Source organism: Bufo bufo, chromosome 7 (genome assembly GCF_905171765.1).
Source record: "Bufo bufo chromosome 7, aBufBuf1.1, whole genome shotgun sequence".
NCBI classification, from domain to species: Eukaryota; Metazoa; Chordata; class Amphibia; order Anura; family Bufonidae; genus Bufo; species Bufo bufo.
Genome location: NC_053395.1, coordinates 92,251,411 through 92,269,977, shown reverse-complemented (window position 1 = coordinate 92,269,977; position 18,567 = coordinate 92,251,411). Strand labels below are relative to the sequence as shown.

Below are 18,567 nucleotides of genomic sequence, written 5' to 3'. Positions count from 1 at the left end.
CAAAAAAAAAAAAAAAAAAAAAAACTAAACCACACTTGTGTGTCCTGCAGTTCATCTAACATCTGGAGCTGGCTGGAAACACACAGGTAAGCGTCGGGCTATGGCGGGGGCAGCGTCCCTATCTTCAGCCAGATGAGCGATCAATCTGCCTCCTCACAGCACGGTTAACCCCTCGTTACCTGGAAGACACGGAGCTCTCCCAGCAGCACAGGCTCTCTCCGCCCAGCTCCACTCTCCCCACCCCCTGCTTCTCCAGCCTCTGCTCTCTCACTCAGCCGTCTGGAGCTGTTGTCATTGCACTTCCTGGGATGCTGCTGCTGCTGCTGGGGATCCCGTCATGCTAAGTCCCTGCTCATCCACTGACATCTGGGAGTCACTCTAGACATGGTGCTGGCAGAAGCTCACAGACCGTGCTGGACACTGGGTTATTGCCTGTGCTCGCTGCTGCTACCTTCCATATTGCTGATCATAGCCCGGCCAGGGAAACTTGAAGCTTTTCCTACCTCCTTAAGTGACTGCCAAACCCCTACAGGCTGGAACTGTTCTGGTAAGACACAGCCTAGCTCTTCTCTTCTCGCCTGTATAGATGTGAAGAAGCTTCCAGGGCTCATCTTACTGCTGCTGCATGTTATGCTTTCCTTTATTATTGCGTTAAGATAAGGGGTGGCACATCTATGGACATCTGTGGTGACTGACAACCTCCAAGGCTGTGGAGGCTACACCATGTACAGTGGTCCTATACTTAGTGCTGCACAATGTGGATAGCAGGAGAACTAGATGCCAGCCTGGGATTACATGTTTCTGCTCTCAGATCTCACTGGTTTCTAGTTTACATTATCATACAATATACATTGTATCTATAGACATCTGTGGTGACTGACAACCTCCAAGGCTGTGGAGGCTACACCATGTACAGTGGTCCTATACTTAGTGCTGCACAATGTGGATAGGAGCAGAACTAGATGCCAGCCTGGGATTACATGTTTCTGCTCTCAGATCTCACTGGTTTCTAGTTTACATTATCATACAATATACATGGTATCTATGGACATCTGTGGTGACTGACAACCTCCAAGGCTGTGGAGGCTACACCATGTACAGTGGTCCTATACTTAGTGCTGCACAATGTGGATAGCAGGAGAACTAGATGCCAGCCTGGGATTACATGTTTCTGCTCTCAGATCTCACTGGTTTCTAGTTTACATTATCATACAATATACATTGTATCTATAGACATCTGTGGTGACTGACAACCTCCAAGGCTGTGGAGGCTACACCATGTACAGTGGTCCTATACTTAGTGCTGCACAATGTGGATAGGAGCAGAACTAGATGCCAGCCTGGGATTACATGTTTCTGCTCTCAGATCTCACTGGTTTCTAGTTTACATTATCATACAATATACATGGTATCTATGGACATCTGTGGTGACTGACAACCTCCAAGGCTGTGGAGGCTACACCATGTACAGTGGTCCTATACTTAGTGCTGCACAATGTGGATAGCAGGAGAACTAGATGCCAGCCTGGGATTACATGTTTCTGCTCTCAGATCTCACTGGTTTCTAGTTTACATTATGATACAATATACATTGTATCTATAGACATCTGTGGTGACTGACAACCTCCAAGGCTGTGGAGGCTACACCATGTACAGAGGTCCTATACTTAGTGCTGCACAATGTGGATAGCAGGAGAACTAGATGCCAGCCTGGGATTACATGTTTCTGCTCTCAGATCTCACTGGTTTCTAGTTTACATTATGATACAATATACATTGTATCTATAGACATCTGTGGTGACTGACAACCTCCAAGGCTGTGGAGGCTACACCATGTACAGTGGTCCTATACTTAGTGCTGCACAATGTGGATAGCAGGAGAACTAGATGCCAGCCTGGGATTACATGTTTCTGCTCTCAGATCTCACTGGTTTCTAGTTTACATTATCATACAATATACATGGTATCTATAGATATTTGTGGACCTGGGGTAGATGGAGCTATGGATACACTAAGCAGATAGCCCTATAGAAAGAAAGCTAGGAAATGCATCTATAGATGGAGAGATGGAGCTACACTTCACTACACTGTCAAATCTGATATTTCAAAGAAACTCATTAAAAAAAATAGCAGCAAGCTCAGACACATGATATACAATTTACACTGGCTGGTCTGTAACTTTAATAGCATACAATGAAGGCTAAGGACCTCTTTCACCATCATAGGCCGAAGTCTGTTCAAGACAAAAGTCCTGCAAGCAACACAAAGACTAGTTTGTCATAAATCACATCTTAGCCTGACTGCTGAAGTCTTAAGTCATGTCAAACTGCAGCATCCCATGCCCATAATCCTGTCTTATCATAGGGTGCCAGCCAGTCAAATGTGGCCTATTTTATTCAAAGAAAACGTGGAAACGCATCAATTCAATGTGGTTATTGTGCGAAAAAATAACCCGCATCATCAAAAATCAGATCATAGGTTTAATGATGAGTGCTCACTGCATGCTTAATTTGACGATGCATTCGATTCATTGGGAGGGATGGAAGGAGTTAATCACCTTTAAAGCCATGCAATGGTGAAATAATATAGCCCCATCCATAGGGACAAAAGGTCAGATTTAGGACAAAAATGCCAAATAAGACTTTGTTTCTTCAATTTAGCTCTAATAACCTTTCTGGTGGCAGCATCAGGTCATGGCTGGTGTTGTATTGGCTGCCAAGTTGTGAAATCTACTAATGAAATAAGGAAGGATGAGCCATGGAGTTAGTGCACTTGGAAATCATCTTTGGGGCTGAAGCCTATTTAATAAGATAATTGGGTGATCATGTCTTTTTTAGGCTTTTCGGACCCTGCCAGAAGCATTACCCTCTCACTGGCTCTGTCAATAAGAAGCCACTGATGTCTATATTGAATGAATCGTATCATTTGGGAAAGCAGTGGGAGGTTTGTTCTGGATTATTAGGGATGTAATGTATATCTAAAGTGCATTATGGTATAGACTCTACATGGCTGCACCCTGTGCATGCAGTCCTTTCTTATGGTATATTAGGTTAGAAGAAGACATCCCTCTAGCCGGCAAGGGCAGAGCAGCTCCAGTATAAATATGTTAAGGACTGAGAGCTATTGTCCTGCTGACTCTTCTTTCATTTTTAATATGATGATGTGGTTTCAAACAGGGGAATGCAATGAAAGAATCAATACGGCTAAATCTTAATGGATCTGACGTCTAATGTATATGTTCTGTTTAATATTGTATCTTTCTGTGGAGTTGATTGATCAGGTTGCAGACAAGCTGAACTCTGAGATTTCTGAGGACCCCTCCCCCACCCTTTCTGTCATAGTATAGCCAGTTTAAGACAGATGCAGATTTACTTGAAGTCGGTAGAAATAATGTGAGACTTTTGCTTCTTAACGTTGATCAGCCTTCACACGGCCTCAGTGCTGGCTTATTATGGCTCCACTAAAGTGCCAGGTTCATCATTGCCTGGATCCATTCCAAAGATTGATTTCACAGTATGCACCAAAATATATTCCTTCTCCATCCAAGATGAATGCATATTGTGTGCTTATTACATGTAGCGGCAGTTCAATCAGCCCTTCTGGAAATAGAACTATAGAGCACAAATCCTGCCTAATAAAAGAGGAGATGAATGAAATATTTCAATAAATCATTTTCTAATAAACCCAATCTGTACTTCTACTGCTCGAAAGTGATGTTTTTTTCCTTTGCTTTTCAGGTTTTGATGACAGAGAAAATGATCTTTTTCTATGTGACACCAATACCTGTAAATTTGATGGAGAGTGTTTAAGAATTGGAGACAGTGTGACATGCGATTGTCAGTTCAAGGTAAGGAGCCGAGTATCTCATTTTTCAAATTGACTAACGTGGGCATAAAAAGGGAAGCTACTTTCACCGTCTTCCTCCAAGCCATTTGTTTTCCTACAGGCCGTATAGTGGAGAACAGAAATGGCACCAGGGGAAACATTGGCAAAGTAAACAAGTTGCACCAAAATACAAAGGCTTTTAAGGGCAAGTGCTAACGGCCTAGTGATCCCCACTTGGAATGAGCCCTGTGAGATCCAGATGGGAACAGAGAAAGTCTAGATGTTCCTCTTGTGGCCTTTGTCTCTGTCGTGTTGTGGTTGTAACTTTTTATAGTAATCTTGCCACCTGTATATGAAGAGTTTTCAGCACTTCTCTGTTTCAGAAGTATTAGGGCTAGGTCCACCCTAACTGGGCGACTGATGACAGGCTCATTAATGCATTTAGCACCATTGGGAACAAGCTGCTCCTTTTTGAACTCAAAAGATGGATCCATAGTGAGTTAATTTGTCCACCATTTCTGATCTAAATCAGTGGCTCCTAGGTATCTATTGGCTATTGGCCTGGCTGTGACGCCGGATGTATGATAATGCTGCATTCTGTGCAGAAGAACAGAACCAGTTTTTTAGATGGGTTAAACATTTTTTTGGATTAATTTGTAACAAAATATGTCTTTTCATCTATGGTATGCACAGAGATTGACAGGTCCTGAGTAGATCACAATGCTTTAAAGGGGTTATCCAAGTTAAAACACCCCCGGAGGCAGAAGTTTTCATAAAGTAGTAGAAGAACCTGTACTTACCTATATTACCCCCTGCTCTTTCCAGCCCCACTTTGCCAATCCTTCTTGATGCTTCAGCCATGACATCATGTTCTTGGCTGCAGTGATGATATTCCTGTACGTCCTGGATACTGCTGCAGCCAATCACTGATAGTATATGGTGCATGACTGCTGACTCCAGTGATTGGTTGCAGAAGTCATGTGGAGGATATGGGTACATCATCACCGTAGCCAAACAAACCAAGCCTTGAAGGGGATCTTAATGGTGGTGCTGGAATAGGTGGGTGGTAAAATAGGTGAGTATATGTTATTCTATTTTATGCCAATTCCTGTCAGGGGAGACCTTCTTTTAAACTTGAACAACCCCTGGCCATACAGTTCCAACGACTGCATGACAACAACCTAAAATCGTTCATGATAATAGTGCAGATTTGTCCTCATTACTGCCATGCTATCAGTAATTAAGGGTGACAGAAATCAGCGTTGTGCGGTATGCTTTTATTTAATCAAGAGGACTTTGGGGAGGGGGTCTCCCTCAAAATGACTGAAACATTCTTCCGCTTCAATGAAAAAGGTCCGCGAGAAGTCATTATTAGGCTGCAAATTTGCTGTGCCATTGCTCCTCTTTGGCATAAATGTGTGTAAAAAAAAAAAGCAAAAATCATCATGACAACACTGTTTTGCACATTTTTGTCAGGGTAGAACTTTAGTAACTTAGATATCCTCGTCCTAATGGTTGTTCATCATTAGATTTACAGTGCTGCACATTTCGAGTATCTTTTATAATCCAAAAGTATTCATGCTACAAAAATAGTGCATTGCAGTACTATAAATTCATTAGAAACTGCCGATCATTTTTACATTCAGATAAGAAAAATGGGTCATTGTGGATCTGTTTTTACCTTCCTCCTCATCCTCCTGTGAACTGCTACGGAGGCTCTATCTAGGACAAGGGAGAAAATGTATATATGTTTGCTGTGTTTTTAGGTTCTATTTTAATTCTGTCTTTGGTTTGTGCGGGCGTGCCTAATTTATGAAATTTTTATTTACAATTGGTCAATAGACCATTATTGTCCCTTGGTTAACACGTGTTACTAAACGTAAAACTTAACATTTATTAATTATTTTTATAAACATTTAGAACATCTTGGTTTAAAAATGTCAGCTCTGCCTGCCTTATATATTTATTTAATAGTCACTCAAGGTCTAATTATTAAGTGTAACCACTGGGGGGCACTCTCCCCTAATTGCTATTGGGATCTCTATATTTCATTGTTACATTCAGTTAGTGCACATTGTAGCTTTCACAGTGCACTGTTCCTAGCGATTTTGTCCCCTCTTGTGGATACACTCCTTAGAGCTGTATCAGTCAGACCTAGATTGGCTGGGCATCGGCTGCTTAAAACACCCTAATAGCACTATCTGCTCCCCGACATGTTTCGCCAACAGCTTTGGCGTCTTCAGGGGTATGAGCCGTTCACTGCTCATACCCCTGAAGACGCCAAAGCTGTTGGCGAAACATGTCGGGGAGCAGATAGTGCTATTAGGGTGTTTTAAGCAGCCGATGCCCAGCCAATCTAGGTCTGACTGATACAGCTCTAAGGAGTGTATCCACAAGAGGGGACAAAATCGCTAGGAACAGTGCACTGTGAAAGCTACAATGTGCACTAACTGAATGCAGCTAACAATGAAATATAGAGATCCCAATAGCAATTAGGGGAGAGTGCCCCCCAGTGGTTACACTTAATAATTAGACCTTGAGTGACTATTAAATAAATATATAAGGCAGGCAGAGCTGACATTTTTAAACCAAGATGTTCTAAATGTTTATAAAAATAATTAATAAATGTTAAGTTTTACGTTTAGTAACACGTGTTAACCAAGGGACAATAATGGTCTATTGACCAATTGTAAATAAAAATTATAGAAAGTCCCAACACGTGTTAGGGAGGTATATGTAACTGTGGTTAGTTAATTTATGAAATGTCACACAGTAATAATGAATTTAGCTTAAAAATATAATGTGGTTTAGCCACTGTCAGTGAAAGTACATCAAAGGGTTGCCTGGCATGGAATGGCAACTTTTTTGAGACCTTTCCAGAGGTGTAGCATATTTTCTCCAGAAAACAGGTCTAATCACAGTAGTTGCTCTAAAACGAAGACCATTTTGAAAAGTAGCACTGAGTAAATGACACAGAATTTCGAGCAAATAAAGACATGTGCCAAAACAGACAATAATTTGTCTCCAAAAAAGAGATGTACTATGAATGATAAATGACCCCCTGAAAGCATGATGATCAGGGGCTGTGAATAGGTTGTGCGTCACTATATTCTTGTGATTGGATTGCTATACTGGCACAAACCCATGGGAAAATGGCCTGATAGCAGGCAGTGGTAGCAGTCAATAGTAAAGTAATGAGATCACAGTTTAAAGAAGGCAAATTATGGCAAATTGTGTCAGAAGCCTGGCTAAAATGGCTATGAAAATGGCTGACCTGTTACATGTGTGCTTGGCAGCTGAAGGCATCTGTGTTGGTCCCATGTTCATATGTTCCCGCATTGCTGAGAAAAATGATGTTTTTATATATGCAAATGAGCCTCTGGGAGCAATGGGGGCGTCGTTGTTACACTTGGAGACTCTGCTCTCGCTGCAACTGCCGTGCCCTCTCCACTAATTGACGGGGCCAGGCGGTTAAGACATCATCACACCTGACCCTGACAATCAAAGTGGAGAGGGCACAGCACACATGTACATATAAGAGATGTGTTATTCTACAGTGTTACCCATAAGTGAAAATAATGGCACTGATGTATTATGGTATTACGTCATTCATGTTTGGTGGTTTAATACATATTGGTGACGGATTTGTAGCTATTACAATGTTGGAATTTGTATCCCACATAAAAGCAGCCATTTCTTTAGTTCAGGCAATATTGTAATGTAAGAAAAAATGAAATTCTGGGTTTCTTCACTTACCTGACACTGTTTAAGCCAAGTCTTTTTTTTTAATGATTTCTGACCACTGCTTTTAGATATGTACAAGTGATGCATGAAAACCACCGTACATGTACACAGCCCCATTGAAATGAATGGGTCCGTATTCCGTGCGGATCGCATCACACATTGCACCCACGCGGAATTATCACTCGTGTCAAAGGGGCCTTAGGGTACGTCTACATGGCAATTTTGACCGTTACATCTGTCGTGCTACCAAAGATCGTTGTGTTGCGGGGCTGCCATAGGAATGAATGGGTATGCAGCATGACCTGCAAATTTGCTGCAACCACGACATGATAATGGAAAAGAATACAGCACTGCTGGATTTTTGGTGAACTTAAATGTCACTGTCACAGCAAAGGTATGAGTCGTGCTGCAACTCGATTCATTCCTATGACAGCCCCGCAACACAGCGATCTTTGGTCGGTGGTTGCCATGTAGACGTACGCTAAGCTGCCATCATCTACTTATGTGCCATCAGGTCCTAAGATACCTTACCCTTTCCTTTCCCATTTCAAAAACTCAATAGTAATGTGGATAACCTCAGGCTCAGTACTGACTTCAGCTTTTTATCTACTTTCCCTGAAGAATATTTGTAACTCTGGTTTATCAGCCACTGCAGCAAACACAGAAATATCATCATCAGTTTTATGAGAAAATCTTATGCTTCATACAACTGAGATCAGATTCATTGTTCTAGAGGAGACACCAAATCTCAGCTTTTTCATAAAAGACGTTATGAGGATACATGTTGTCAAAAATTGGATATCATGAAAATACACAGAAGCCATTCTGTGAAGCCCTTTACTCGAATGATATTCTGTATTTAATACAGTAAAATTCTGGTCATCTGGATTAGGGGGTCATTTATTAAGGCCGGCATTTTAGAGCCCGGTAAGAATAAGGCTCTGCAGTGGCGGTGGAGCCGCCGAACTTGGGGCGCCAGCCTCTACATAACTTCGGTGGATCCACTGCCGCTTCTAAATCTATGTCAGCAAGGGAGCTGACATAGATTTAGACCATTTTCTACGCCTAAATCAGGCATAGAGAATGATGAATGAGATGGGCCTATCGGCCCGCCCCCTTTCCCTGCCCACGCCACGCCACCTTTTCTAGACCTGGCGTGAGCGAGGAAAAGTCGCAGATTGTGGCTCAAAGAACCTTTGCGCACCAATCTGCGCCAGAAATATACCTAATATAGACATATTTCTGTAAATAGCCCCCTTGATGTTTCTAGTCAGTCCAGGCAAAATGAAGAAGCATTTCAGTGATCCATTGCTGTATCCTCTAAGCTTTGTTATCTGGAACTGAAAGGGTTAAAATTTCCCAACTCTGCAGCAGGTAAAGGTGTTATGTTTTTACCTTCTCCTTTCCAGTGTGCACAGCTTAGAGGGAACACTGCCCCCCATAAGGTTTCTATAGATCGTTTTTGGGCCTTTTAAAACATTTTGAATTTATTGTCAGCAGCTTTTAACTGGATGCTTCCCCCCATGAAACTTCCACAATTCGGGCCTTAATGGAGTTGTCTCACATCAGCAAATGGCATTTATCATGTTGACAAATTTAATACAAGGCACTTACTAATATATTATGATTGTCCACGTTGCCTCTTTTGCTTAGTTTAGAACATGTGGCGCAGCCAAGTTTTTAAACCATTGGATGTCAGTTTACAGGACTGGGACGGCATTTAAACATGGCTTCCTCTCGCGCTTGCATATCTGGCGGGTATCTGCTGTTTCAAACAGCAGAGGCCTTGCCGCTCAATAATTCAGATGGCTATGTGTGTAATATTGTACATAATTAATTGTCTGACGGTGCTTCTCCATTTAACTCATCATAATACTTTGAAATTTCATAAAAAAGACTGATGTCACCATCAACACTTTATTGAGATCATCATTTTCCCACCAGGAATCCTGAGTGTGAATTGTAGCCCATATCATATAAAGTAAAATTCCTTTAACACCTTGGATACTGTAGGTTGTTTAGTTTTTGCATTTTTATTTTTCTTCCCCGTCTTCCTGGAGCCACAACGTTTTTATTTTTGTGTTCATATAGCCATATGAGGGCTTGTTTAATATGGCATACAATTTAGTGGGAAGCAGGAAAAAACGGGGTGGAATTGGGAAAAAAAACTTGTTCGGGTTTTGTCCCGACGGAAATAATTTTTACATCCCCATATTCTAACCCCCTTTATTACTTTATTATTATTTTATTTTTTTGGGGTAAGAGAAGCGATGAAAAAATAGCAAATTGGCAATTTAGATATTTTTTCCATTACGCCATAATTTAATAATATGGGCATTTTCAGACGGGGCAACGCCCATGATGTTTATATTTTTTATTGTTTATTGTAAAGGGGGGGAATATTAATCACCAATATTTATGTAAATATCAATAATTAATATTCATAAATAGGAGGAGCCGTCTACCGATGACTCCGCCTATTTACACTCACCTAAAGAATTATTAGGAACACCATACTAATACGGTGTTGGACCCCCTTTTGCCTTCAGAACTGCCTTAATTCTACGTGGCATTGATTAAACAAGGTGCTGATAGCATTCTTTAGAAATATTGGCCCATATTGATAGGATAGCATCTTGCAGTTGATGGAGATTTGAGGGATGCACATCCAGGGCACGAAGCTCCCGTTCCACCACATCCCAAAGATGCTCTATTGGGTTGAGATCTGGTGACTGTGGGGGCCATTTTAGTACAGTGAACTCATTGTCATGTTCAAGAAACCATTTTTCCAGTCTTCAACAGTCCAATTTTGGTGAACTCGTGCAAATTGTAGCCTCTTTTTCCTATTTGTAGTGGAGATGAGTGGTACCCGGTGGGGTCTTCTGCTGTTGTAGCCCATCCGCCTCAAGGTTGTGCGTGTTGTGGCTTCACAAATGCTTTGCTGCATACCTCGGTTGTAACGAGTGGTTATTTCAGTCAACGTTGCTCTTCTATCAGCTTGAATCAGTCGGCCCATTCTCCTCTGACTTCTAGCATCCACAAGGCATTTTTGCCCACAGGACTGCCGCATACTGGATGTTTTTCCCTTTTCACACCATTCTTTGTAAACCCTAGAAATGGTTGTGCGTGAAAATCCCAGTAACTGAGCAGATTGTGAAATACTCAGACCGGCCCGTCTGGCACCAACAACCATGCCACACTCAAAATTGCTTAAATCACCTTTCTTTCCCATTCTGACATTCAGTTTGGAGTTCAGGAGATTGTCTTGACCAGGACCACCCCCCTAAATGCATTGAATCAACTGCCATGTGATTGGTTGACTAGATAAATCACATTAATGAGAACTAGAACAGGTGTTCCTAATAATTCTTTAGGTGAGTGTATACCTTTATATTAATAACACTTTAATAATTTCACTATACTTTACCTTACACTAACCACTAAACTAGCTGCATGCGCCTTACTAAACTATCGCTAATAACCACACGTTACAGATGTTTACAAATAAAACAAGATATTTATTAATACCAACAGCACACTACGCACGCAATACACTAACAATACAGTACTATAAATACAGTACTATAAATACAGCACTACACGGTTCCCAAATTCCACCCACAAAGCTATCTAATACAGTACACACACACACATGTAGTAGCAGCCCACCCCACCTGGTTCTAATCCTATCCCTAAGGGAACAACGAGGGTTAACGGTGACGCTGCAGGGGTGAATGCAGGCTACAGATACAGAAATATAGTCCGGGGAATGGGGAGCAGGGATGCTCCTGCAGGACTTGGGTAGGGAATAGGTGGTCAATGCAAGGGTTAATACCGTGCAAGTGTATGCTGGGGTACAGGGGAATATTAGGGGTTAATAGTGGGGTTTAGGATCAGGGAGAGGGATGGTTGGGATGGTGGTGAGGGTTGATCGTTGGTGGGATAGGGGTATGGGGCACAGGGTATAGGGAAACCGTTGATGGGATAGTGGTAGGGGTTAATCAGGGGAGATACTCAGCGCTCGTTGCTCGTTCGTCTAGAGGGTGCTCGTTCGTCTAGCGGGTGATCCTCTTCAGGCGGCGGGGGGGGGGGCAGCTCCGCTCTCTCCAGTGCTTGGGCCGCCGGATATTTATATCCGGCGGCCCGCACTGCCGCACCGCCCACACTGTGGCGCGCGGGCTCAGGGACACATGGGCCGGCGCAGCGAGATGGCGTCACTGCGCCAGCCCCCACGTCCCCGGATGGGCGCGGCCCCAATGCGCCACTTGCTAACAGGTGGGAGAAGCCTTTGATCTCCCGCCTGTAGCACTTTGCATTCCGGGCAGCGCGATGTCAATCGCGCTGCCGGAATGCGCATAATAGAAGGAGGGGAGGTTTCTCCCTTCCTTCTATCATGCATTATTATCTCCAGCAGCGCTGGAGATAATTACAACAAAGGACTCAGATTCTGTTGAATATGAGTTCTTTGTAGTCATCAGGATGACCGAACCTTTGTCCGGTCATTCTGATGCAATCAACCAGATTGCATCAGTGTGAATGCTTGGGGCACATTCACACCGATGCACCTGGTTTCAGATACATGTATTGGGGCCTATGGGTATGGGGGGTACTATAAGGAGACACATGAGGGGGCATACATCATATAAGGGGGGCACATATCATATATAAGGGGGCACATCATATATATAAACCAAGGACCACATATTTCCCACAGGGGCCACAATGAGCCCCTGTGGGCCACCAAGGGCGGATGTGCGCAGATGCTGGGCACATCTGCGCACATCATACTATAATGTGGCAGTCAATGCATGCACATATATCATACATGCATGCACGTGTTTGTATATATTATATATATATATCAGGGCTCGACAAATCCCAGGCGCCAGGTCGCCATGGTGACCAGGAATTTCATCCTGGCGCTTGGGTATTTGTCAGCCCGTTTTCAAAGGTGCCCGGGCGATGGGTGCGGAGCTGCCGTTCTGTCCGGAGGCAGCACCGTTTGAAACAGCTCCTCAGTCTGAGTCAGCTCCGACACAGCACACACAGAGAGTGAGACGCTGGCAGCAGGGAGGGGAGGGGCTCGGGAGGAGTGTAATCTGATCCTAGAGTGGAAGCTGCTTCTGCAAGCCCCTCCCCTCCCCGCCCACCAACCAATCAGAGCTGAGGCAATGCAAGCACTAGCAGCTCTGGGTCACTGACACAAGTACAGGAGGGAGTCTAGAAAGAATCGAATGAGTCTCAGGTTAAAAGAATCGAAAGATCCGACTTAGAGACTCATTCGATTCTTTGAGTTAAAAGAACCGTGAGTCAGAGTCTAGAACAGGTTACACTGAGGCTGTCGGCTGATGCTTTTGCAGCAGTGATAAGATTAAGGGACAGGAGCAGAGAGATAAGAGAAGTGACAGGACACAGTTTAGATTACAGTTTGAATTAACCCTTTAGGATCAAATTGGCTTCTCAAGGAGATATATATGTTAAAGGCATCCCTTCTTCTGTCTCATTCAGTAGCTATATAACTAAGGGTACTTTCACACTTGCGGCAGGATGGATCCGGCAGGCTGTTCACCCTGTCGGATCCGTCCTTCCGCTGTTTCGCCGGACCACTGCTCCGTCCCCATTGACTATAATGGGGGCGGAGCTCCGGCGCAGCACGGCAGTGCATGGTGAAAGGCCGCCGGACTAAAAGTACTGCATGTCCAACTTTTTAGTCCGGCGGCCTCTCACTGCAAACTGCCGTGCTGCGCCGGAGCTCCACCCCCGTCCCCATTATAGTCAATAGGGTCCGGGGATGGAGCGGCGGTATATGTAACATGGTATACAGCATTATTGGGGACACTCTATGGAAAAGTGTGGGGCCCCCGAGCACTATGGGGGCACCTACTAGAGGCTTTATGACTCGGCTCCGCCTGGCTCCTAACTTTTTTAGCTGGCTCCTAGATTCCAAGGAAATTTGTCAAGCCCTGATTTTATATATATATATATATACACACACACATACACAGTACAGACCAAAAGTTTGGACACACCTTCTCATTCAGAGTTTTCTTTCTGTTCATGACTATGAAAATTGTAGATTCACACTGAAGGCATCAAAACTATGAATTAACACATGTGGAATTATATACATAAGAAACAAGTGTGAAACAACTGAAAATATGTCATATTCTAGGTTCTTCAAAGTAGCCACCTTTTGCTTTGATTACTGCTTTGCACACTCTTGGCATTCTCTTGATGAGCTTCAAGAGGTAGTCCCCTGAAATGGTTTTCACTTCACAGGTGTGCCCTGTCAGGTTTAATAAGTGGGATTTCTTGCCTTATAAATGGGGTTGGACCATCAGTGGCGTTGAGGAGAAGTCAGGTGGATACACAGCTGATAGTCCTACTGAATAGACTGTTAGAATTTGTATTATGGCAAGAAAAAAGCAGCTAAGTAAAGAACAAACGAGTGGCCATCATTACTTTAAGAAATGAAGGTCAGTCAGCCGAAAAATTGGGAAAACTTTGAAAGTAAGGGCTATTTGACCATGAAGGAGAGTGATGGGGTGCTGTGCCAGATGACCTGGCCTCCACAGTCACCGGACCTTAACCCAATCGAGATGGTTTGGGGTGAGCTGGACCGCAGAGTGAAGGCAAAAGGGCCAACAAGTGCTAAGCATCTCTGGGAACTCCTTCAAGACTGTTGGAAGACCATTTCAGGGGACTACCTCTTGAAGCTCATCAAGAGAACGCCAAGAGTGTGCAGAGCAGTAATCAAAGCAAAAGGTGGCTACTTTGAAGATCCTAGAATATGACATATTTTCAGTTGTTTCACACTTGTTTGTTATGTATATAATTCCACATGTGTTAATTCATAGTTTTGATGCCTTCATAGTCATGAAAATAAAGAAAACTCTTTGAATGAGAAGGTGTGTCCAAACTTTTGGTCTGTACTGTATATACACATACATACATCTCAACCCTTCCTCAACAATCCCCCTGTTGTCGGAAACACAACAATATTTTGGGGGAAAGGGTTGAGACATATTTCAACCCCATCCTTGGTGGAAGTTCAGGAAGAACTGTAGTGCACATTGATCTTTAGGTACCTAGACATCCCTCATCCATCTTCTTCCGACCTGCCCTTCACCGTAACCCACTCCTCCATCCACAGGATACACCGTCTCCTTCTCGCGGGAACTTTCTTGCCATCTTTTGCTTTGATTGTTTCGGTATCAGCCCCTCCTACTCATTTTTCTTGACTTCCGGAGCGGCTTGACCCTCGCAGTCTTTGACTGGTCTTCCTTACAGGTAACCGTCTCCGGTGTTAGCCACCCCTGGTAAGTTTCACTATCTCTCGGTAATTCTGCCGATCTTCAGGTATGGCCCGCCCCCAAGGAATCTGGAGCCGGTTCACCCTCACAACCTCAGTCTCTGACTGCCCCAACTTTCTTCAAGCTCTTGTTCCATCTTGATGGGTGCGGTTCTCCCGTGGACAGATTAATAGGTCTTTACAAGGCAGGTCAGATTTTTCTTTGAGCGAGGTGATGTCATGGTACCTAAATTCTAACTGCGGGAACACCTCCGCCACACTACACATCCAGCCCTTCCCTTATGAACTTCACCGTTCAAGGGTTCAAGGTGGCAAATGGCAAACAGAGGGGGCCTGTCCCTATCGTGCCTTAATCTTATCCCCATTCACAAAAAATACATCCTATTTACACAGTTCCCCTCCCCCTCCCCAACCCACCTAAACCCGAGGACATTTATGACACAATACTAGGAGGTCTCAGGAAGGTATAGGATGTACCTCCCAAAACCTCATATGAACCAGTTCAATATTCATTTCATGGGGTCTCAGGATAATTAGATTTTTCATCCTGAACCCCCACACGAACTGACATGTCCCTTGGATCTTAGGCTTCAGGACTTTGGTGAGATTAAGTCCTGAGCCTCCGGCGGTTGAGTTCGTAAGGTGCCGTCTGGTTCTGGTTCAGTTGGTCAACCAGTCTCTAGACCATCCGGTGTATAGTCCCATGTGGATAACAATGACCAGAACCAGGAGATGGATCCGGACAGGTTCTTCCACCTGAACACCTAATGTGGATCCGGACAGGTTCTTCCACCTGAACACCTCTAAAAACACAGCCCACCGAAAACCTTGAGCACAAACAGTGTTATCTGTATCGATCTGAGACCCTGGTTGCCCAGAATAATATAACACCATCCTTTGTGTGCTTCATGGAGAAGGTCCTTACGCCTTCTCCCGACCAGCAGGACTTCCCGTGTGAAATTATCTGCTCGTGAACCTATATGTTCCCGATCCACAGTATAACACTGTCCCGCTCCAAGGGGACACAAGAAGGAAACAAAACAGAAGCGACTGGACTCACAGCGGGGAATGTAAACTACAATAATCAGCAGGGTGAGACACATTCATAGACAAGGACCCCTGCCGTACACATAAAAAACATAGAAACAGGTAACAAACACACAACATGGACATACACGGGGAGCAAACGGTGTAACAAATAGTACAGGGGTTTCAAATGTTGCCTAGCCTAGCTTGGCCATTCTGACCTCTCAGCGCCTGGTGAGGCATGTGTCGCTGAGAGGTAACCCCTTTATGGCCAAACTGACTAGACCTCACTGCACGATTTGTTACCTGGATCCCATCAGTGAACACATTGCAAGGAATTGCCCTTGTGCAAGTAATTGCAATGTGTCCTTTGTTCCCACACCTGAAGCACCTGATTGGGCTTTCTGTCCTGTGTGCTTTGTTCTTACTTGTTTTGCAGTGCTTCGCTATATGACCCAAGCCACCACACGCAAAACATTTGATGTTTGCAAGGCATGGCTTAGGTCCGTCCACACTGCATCCGCGCTCCCTGAATTGTTCCATCCTCGGGGAGGCACTTTTCATGATCTTTCTTTTTCCCAAAGTCAGGGAAAAATCTCTGTTAGTCTGGACAGGCTTGGTCTGGTGATTTGGCCTGTCACAGACTACTCGCTCCCCTTTTTGCCCTGCACAGGGCAAAGATTTGGGAGATTCCGACCCTGACTTTACGGAAAAAGAAAGGGCCGGCACCAACTTGGTGTTGACCTGTTGCATGCCAGTCATTATCTGGGAGCTTACAGCAACCTGACCCTTTCAATTTGGCTACCGTCACATCAGTAGAGGCAGTCTGCTCCTTGAAGGCCTTGACTTGAATATAAGGCCTAGTTCACACGAACGTTTTTTTTTGCGGGTGTACGGGCCGTTTTTTTGTGTTCCGTATACGGTCCGTATACGGAACCATTCATTTCAATGGTTCCGCAAAAAAAACGGAATGTGTTCCGTATGCATTCCGTTTCCGTATTTCCGTTTTTCCGTTCAGTTGAAAGATAAAACATGCCCTATATTTGGCTGCAAATCACGTTCCGTGGCTCCATTAAAGTCAATGGGTCCGCAAAAAAAATGGAACACATATGGAAATGCATCCGTATGTCTTCCTTATCTGTTCCGTGTTTGCTGAACCATCTATTGAAAATGTTATGCCTAGCCCAATTTTTTCTATGTAATTATTGTATACTGTATATGCCATACGGAAAAACGGAACGGAAAAACGGAACAGAAACGGAAATACAACGGAACTCAAAAACGGAACAACGGATCCGTGAAAAACGGACCGCAGAAAACTATAAAAGCCATACGTTTGTGTGAACTAGGCCTAAGACTGAGTCAACTTAGCCTCAATTTCCTCCTTCTGCCTCTGCAGCTCTACTAACTGTGACTCTAACCTAGCCACCTGCGCATCTCGGTCCACGGTATACTGTACATTCTCTGCCAGCTGTGCCCGCAATGCCGAAACCTGGTCCGAATTACTGGCACAGCACTGGCAGTGAATGGTCGGAGGAATTGTCTTCATTGACTGAGACACCAGCGCAACTTCCTTTGGCTTGCAGATGCTAACCTCAAATGTATGCACAAGTTGGCTAGCATCCGAAGCCGTTTGGTGGCCTTGTTCAACACCGTCCGTTTGCTAACACATAGCTTGTCATAGCTACAAGCCTGTGCTAACAAATCGGACCACTGCATTTCTGCTGACTTGTATGTGGTGGGGAAGATGGGATTGAAAGTGCGGTGTCTGCTCAAGTGTTGCAGTGTGGAGAAGTCCATACTCACTTTTTGATGAGCGTCCATCTTCTCATTGGTGCCGTACCTCTTCGTCCTACGCAGCTGCTTGGAAGAAGTCCTTTTTCTCCCGGATCGCCTCTTCCCGACCAGCCGGACTTGTACGCAGCTCCAATGAAGATGGATCTCTTCCAGTGATGTGTCCTCTTCTCCCTTGCAACACTCGAGCGATGCAGTGACCGTGTAAAGCAAACAGCAAAATATTAGTACACAGAGATTATAGATTCTCTGCTAGAGATTTTGATCTGCGTTTGGTACTATAAGGAAGAGTCGCGTTACCTGTCCGAATTATCAAGTCCTAGACGCTCAGACCGCTGACCGCGTCTCTCTTGCCTGACAATTCACAGTATAAGCGACCTCTAGCCTCAAAACCAAACACAGATTTCAAAATCTAAGCAGTGGGCCTGGCTCGCCAATGTAAAGGGGGGAATATTAATCACCAATATTTATGTAAATATAAATAATTAATATTCATAAATAGGAGGAGCCATCTACCGATGACTCCGCCTATTTATACCTTTATATTAATAACACTTTAATAATTTCACTATACTTTACCTTACGCTAACCACTAAACTAGCTGCATGCGCCTTACTAAACTAACTATCGCTAATAACCACACGTTACAGATAGTTACAAATAAAACAAGATATTTATTAATACCAACAGCACACTACGCACGCAATACACTAACAATACAGTACTATAAATACAGCACTAAACTACACTGCACGGTTCCCAAATTCCACCCACAAAGCTATCTAATACAATACACACACACACACACACATGTAGTAGCAGCAAACTCCACATGGTTCTAATCCTATCCCTAAGGGAACAACGAG

The 18,567-nt window shown here is 43.9% G+C and overlaps 1 protein-coding gene across 1 annotated transcript in view; it reads left to right on the top strand.

The window, feature by feature from the left end:
- The first annotated feature begins 318 nt into the window (after positions 1–318).
- Positions 319–18,567, top strand: part of TMEFF2 (transmembrane protein with EGF like and two follistatin like domains 2) — a 1,600,560-nt gene continuing 1,582,311 nt past the window's right edge. Inside the window, exons 1-2 of the mRNA XM_040440620.1 lie at positions 319–547; positions 3,738–3,847. Coding sequence (XP_040296554.1) covers positions 385–547; positions 3,738–3,847 — 273 coding nt within the window. The 5' untranslated portion in view covers positions 319–384. The remainder of the gene's footprint in view (positions 548–3,737; positions 3,848–18,567) is intronic.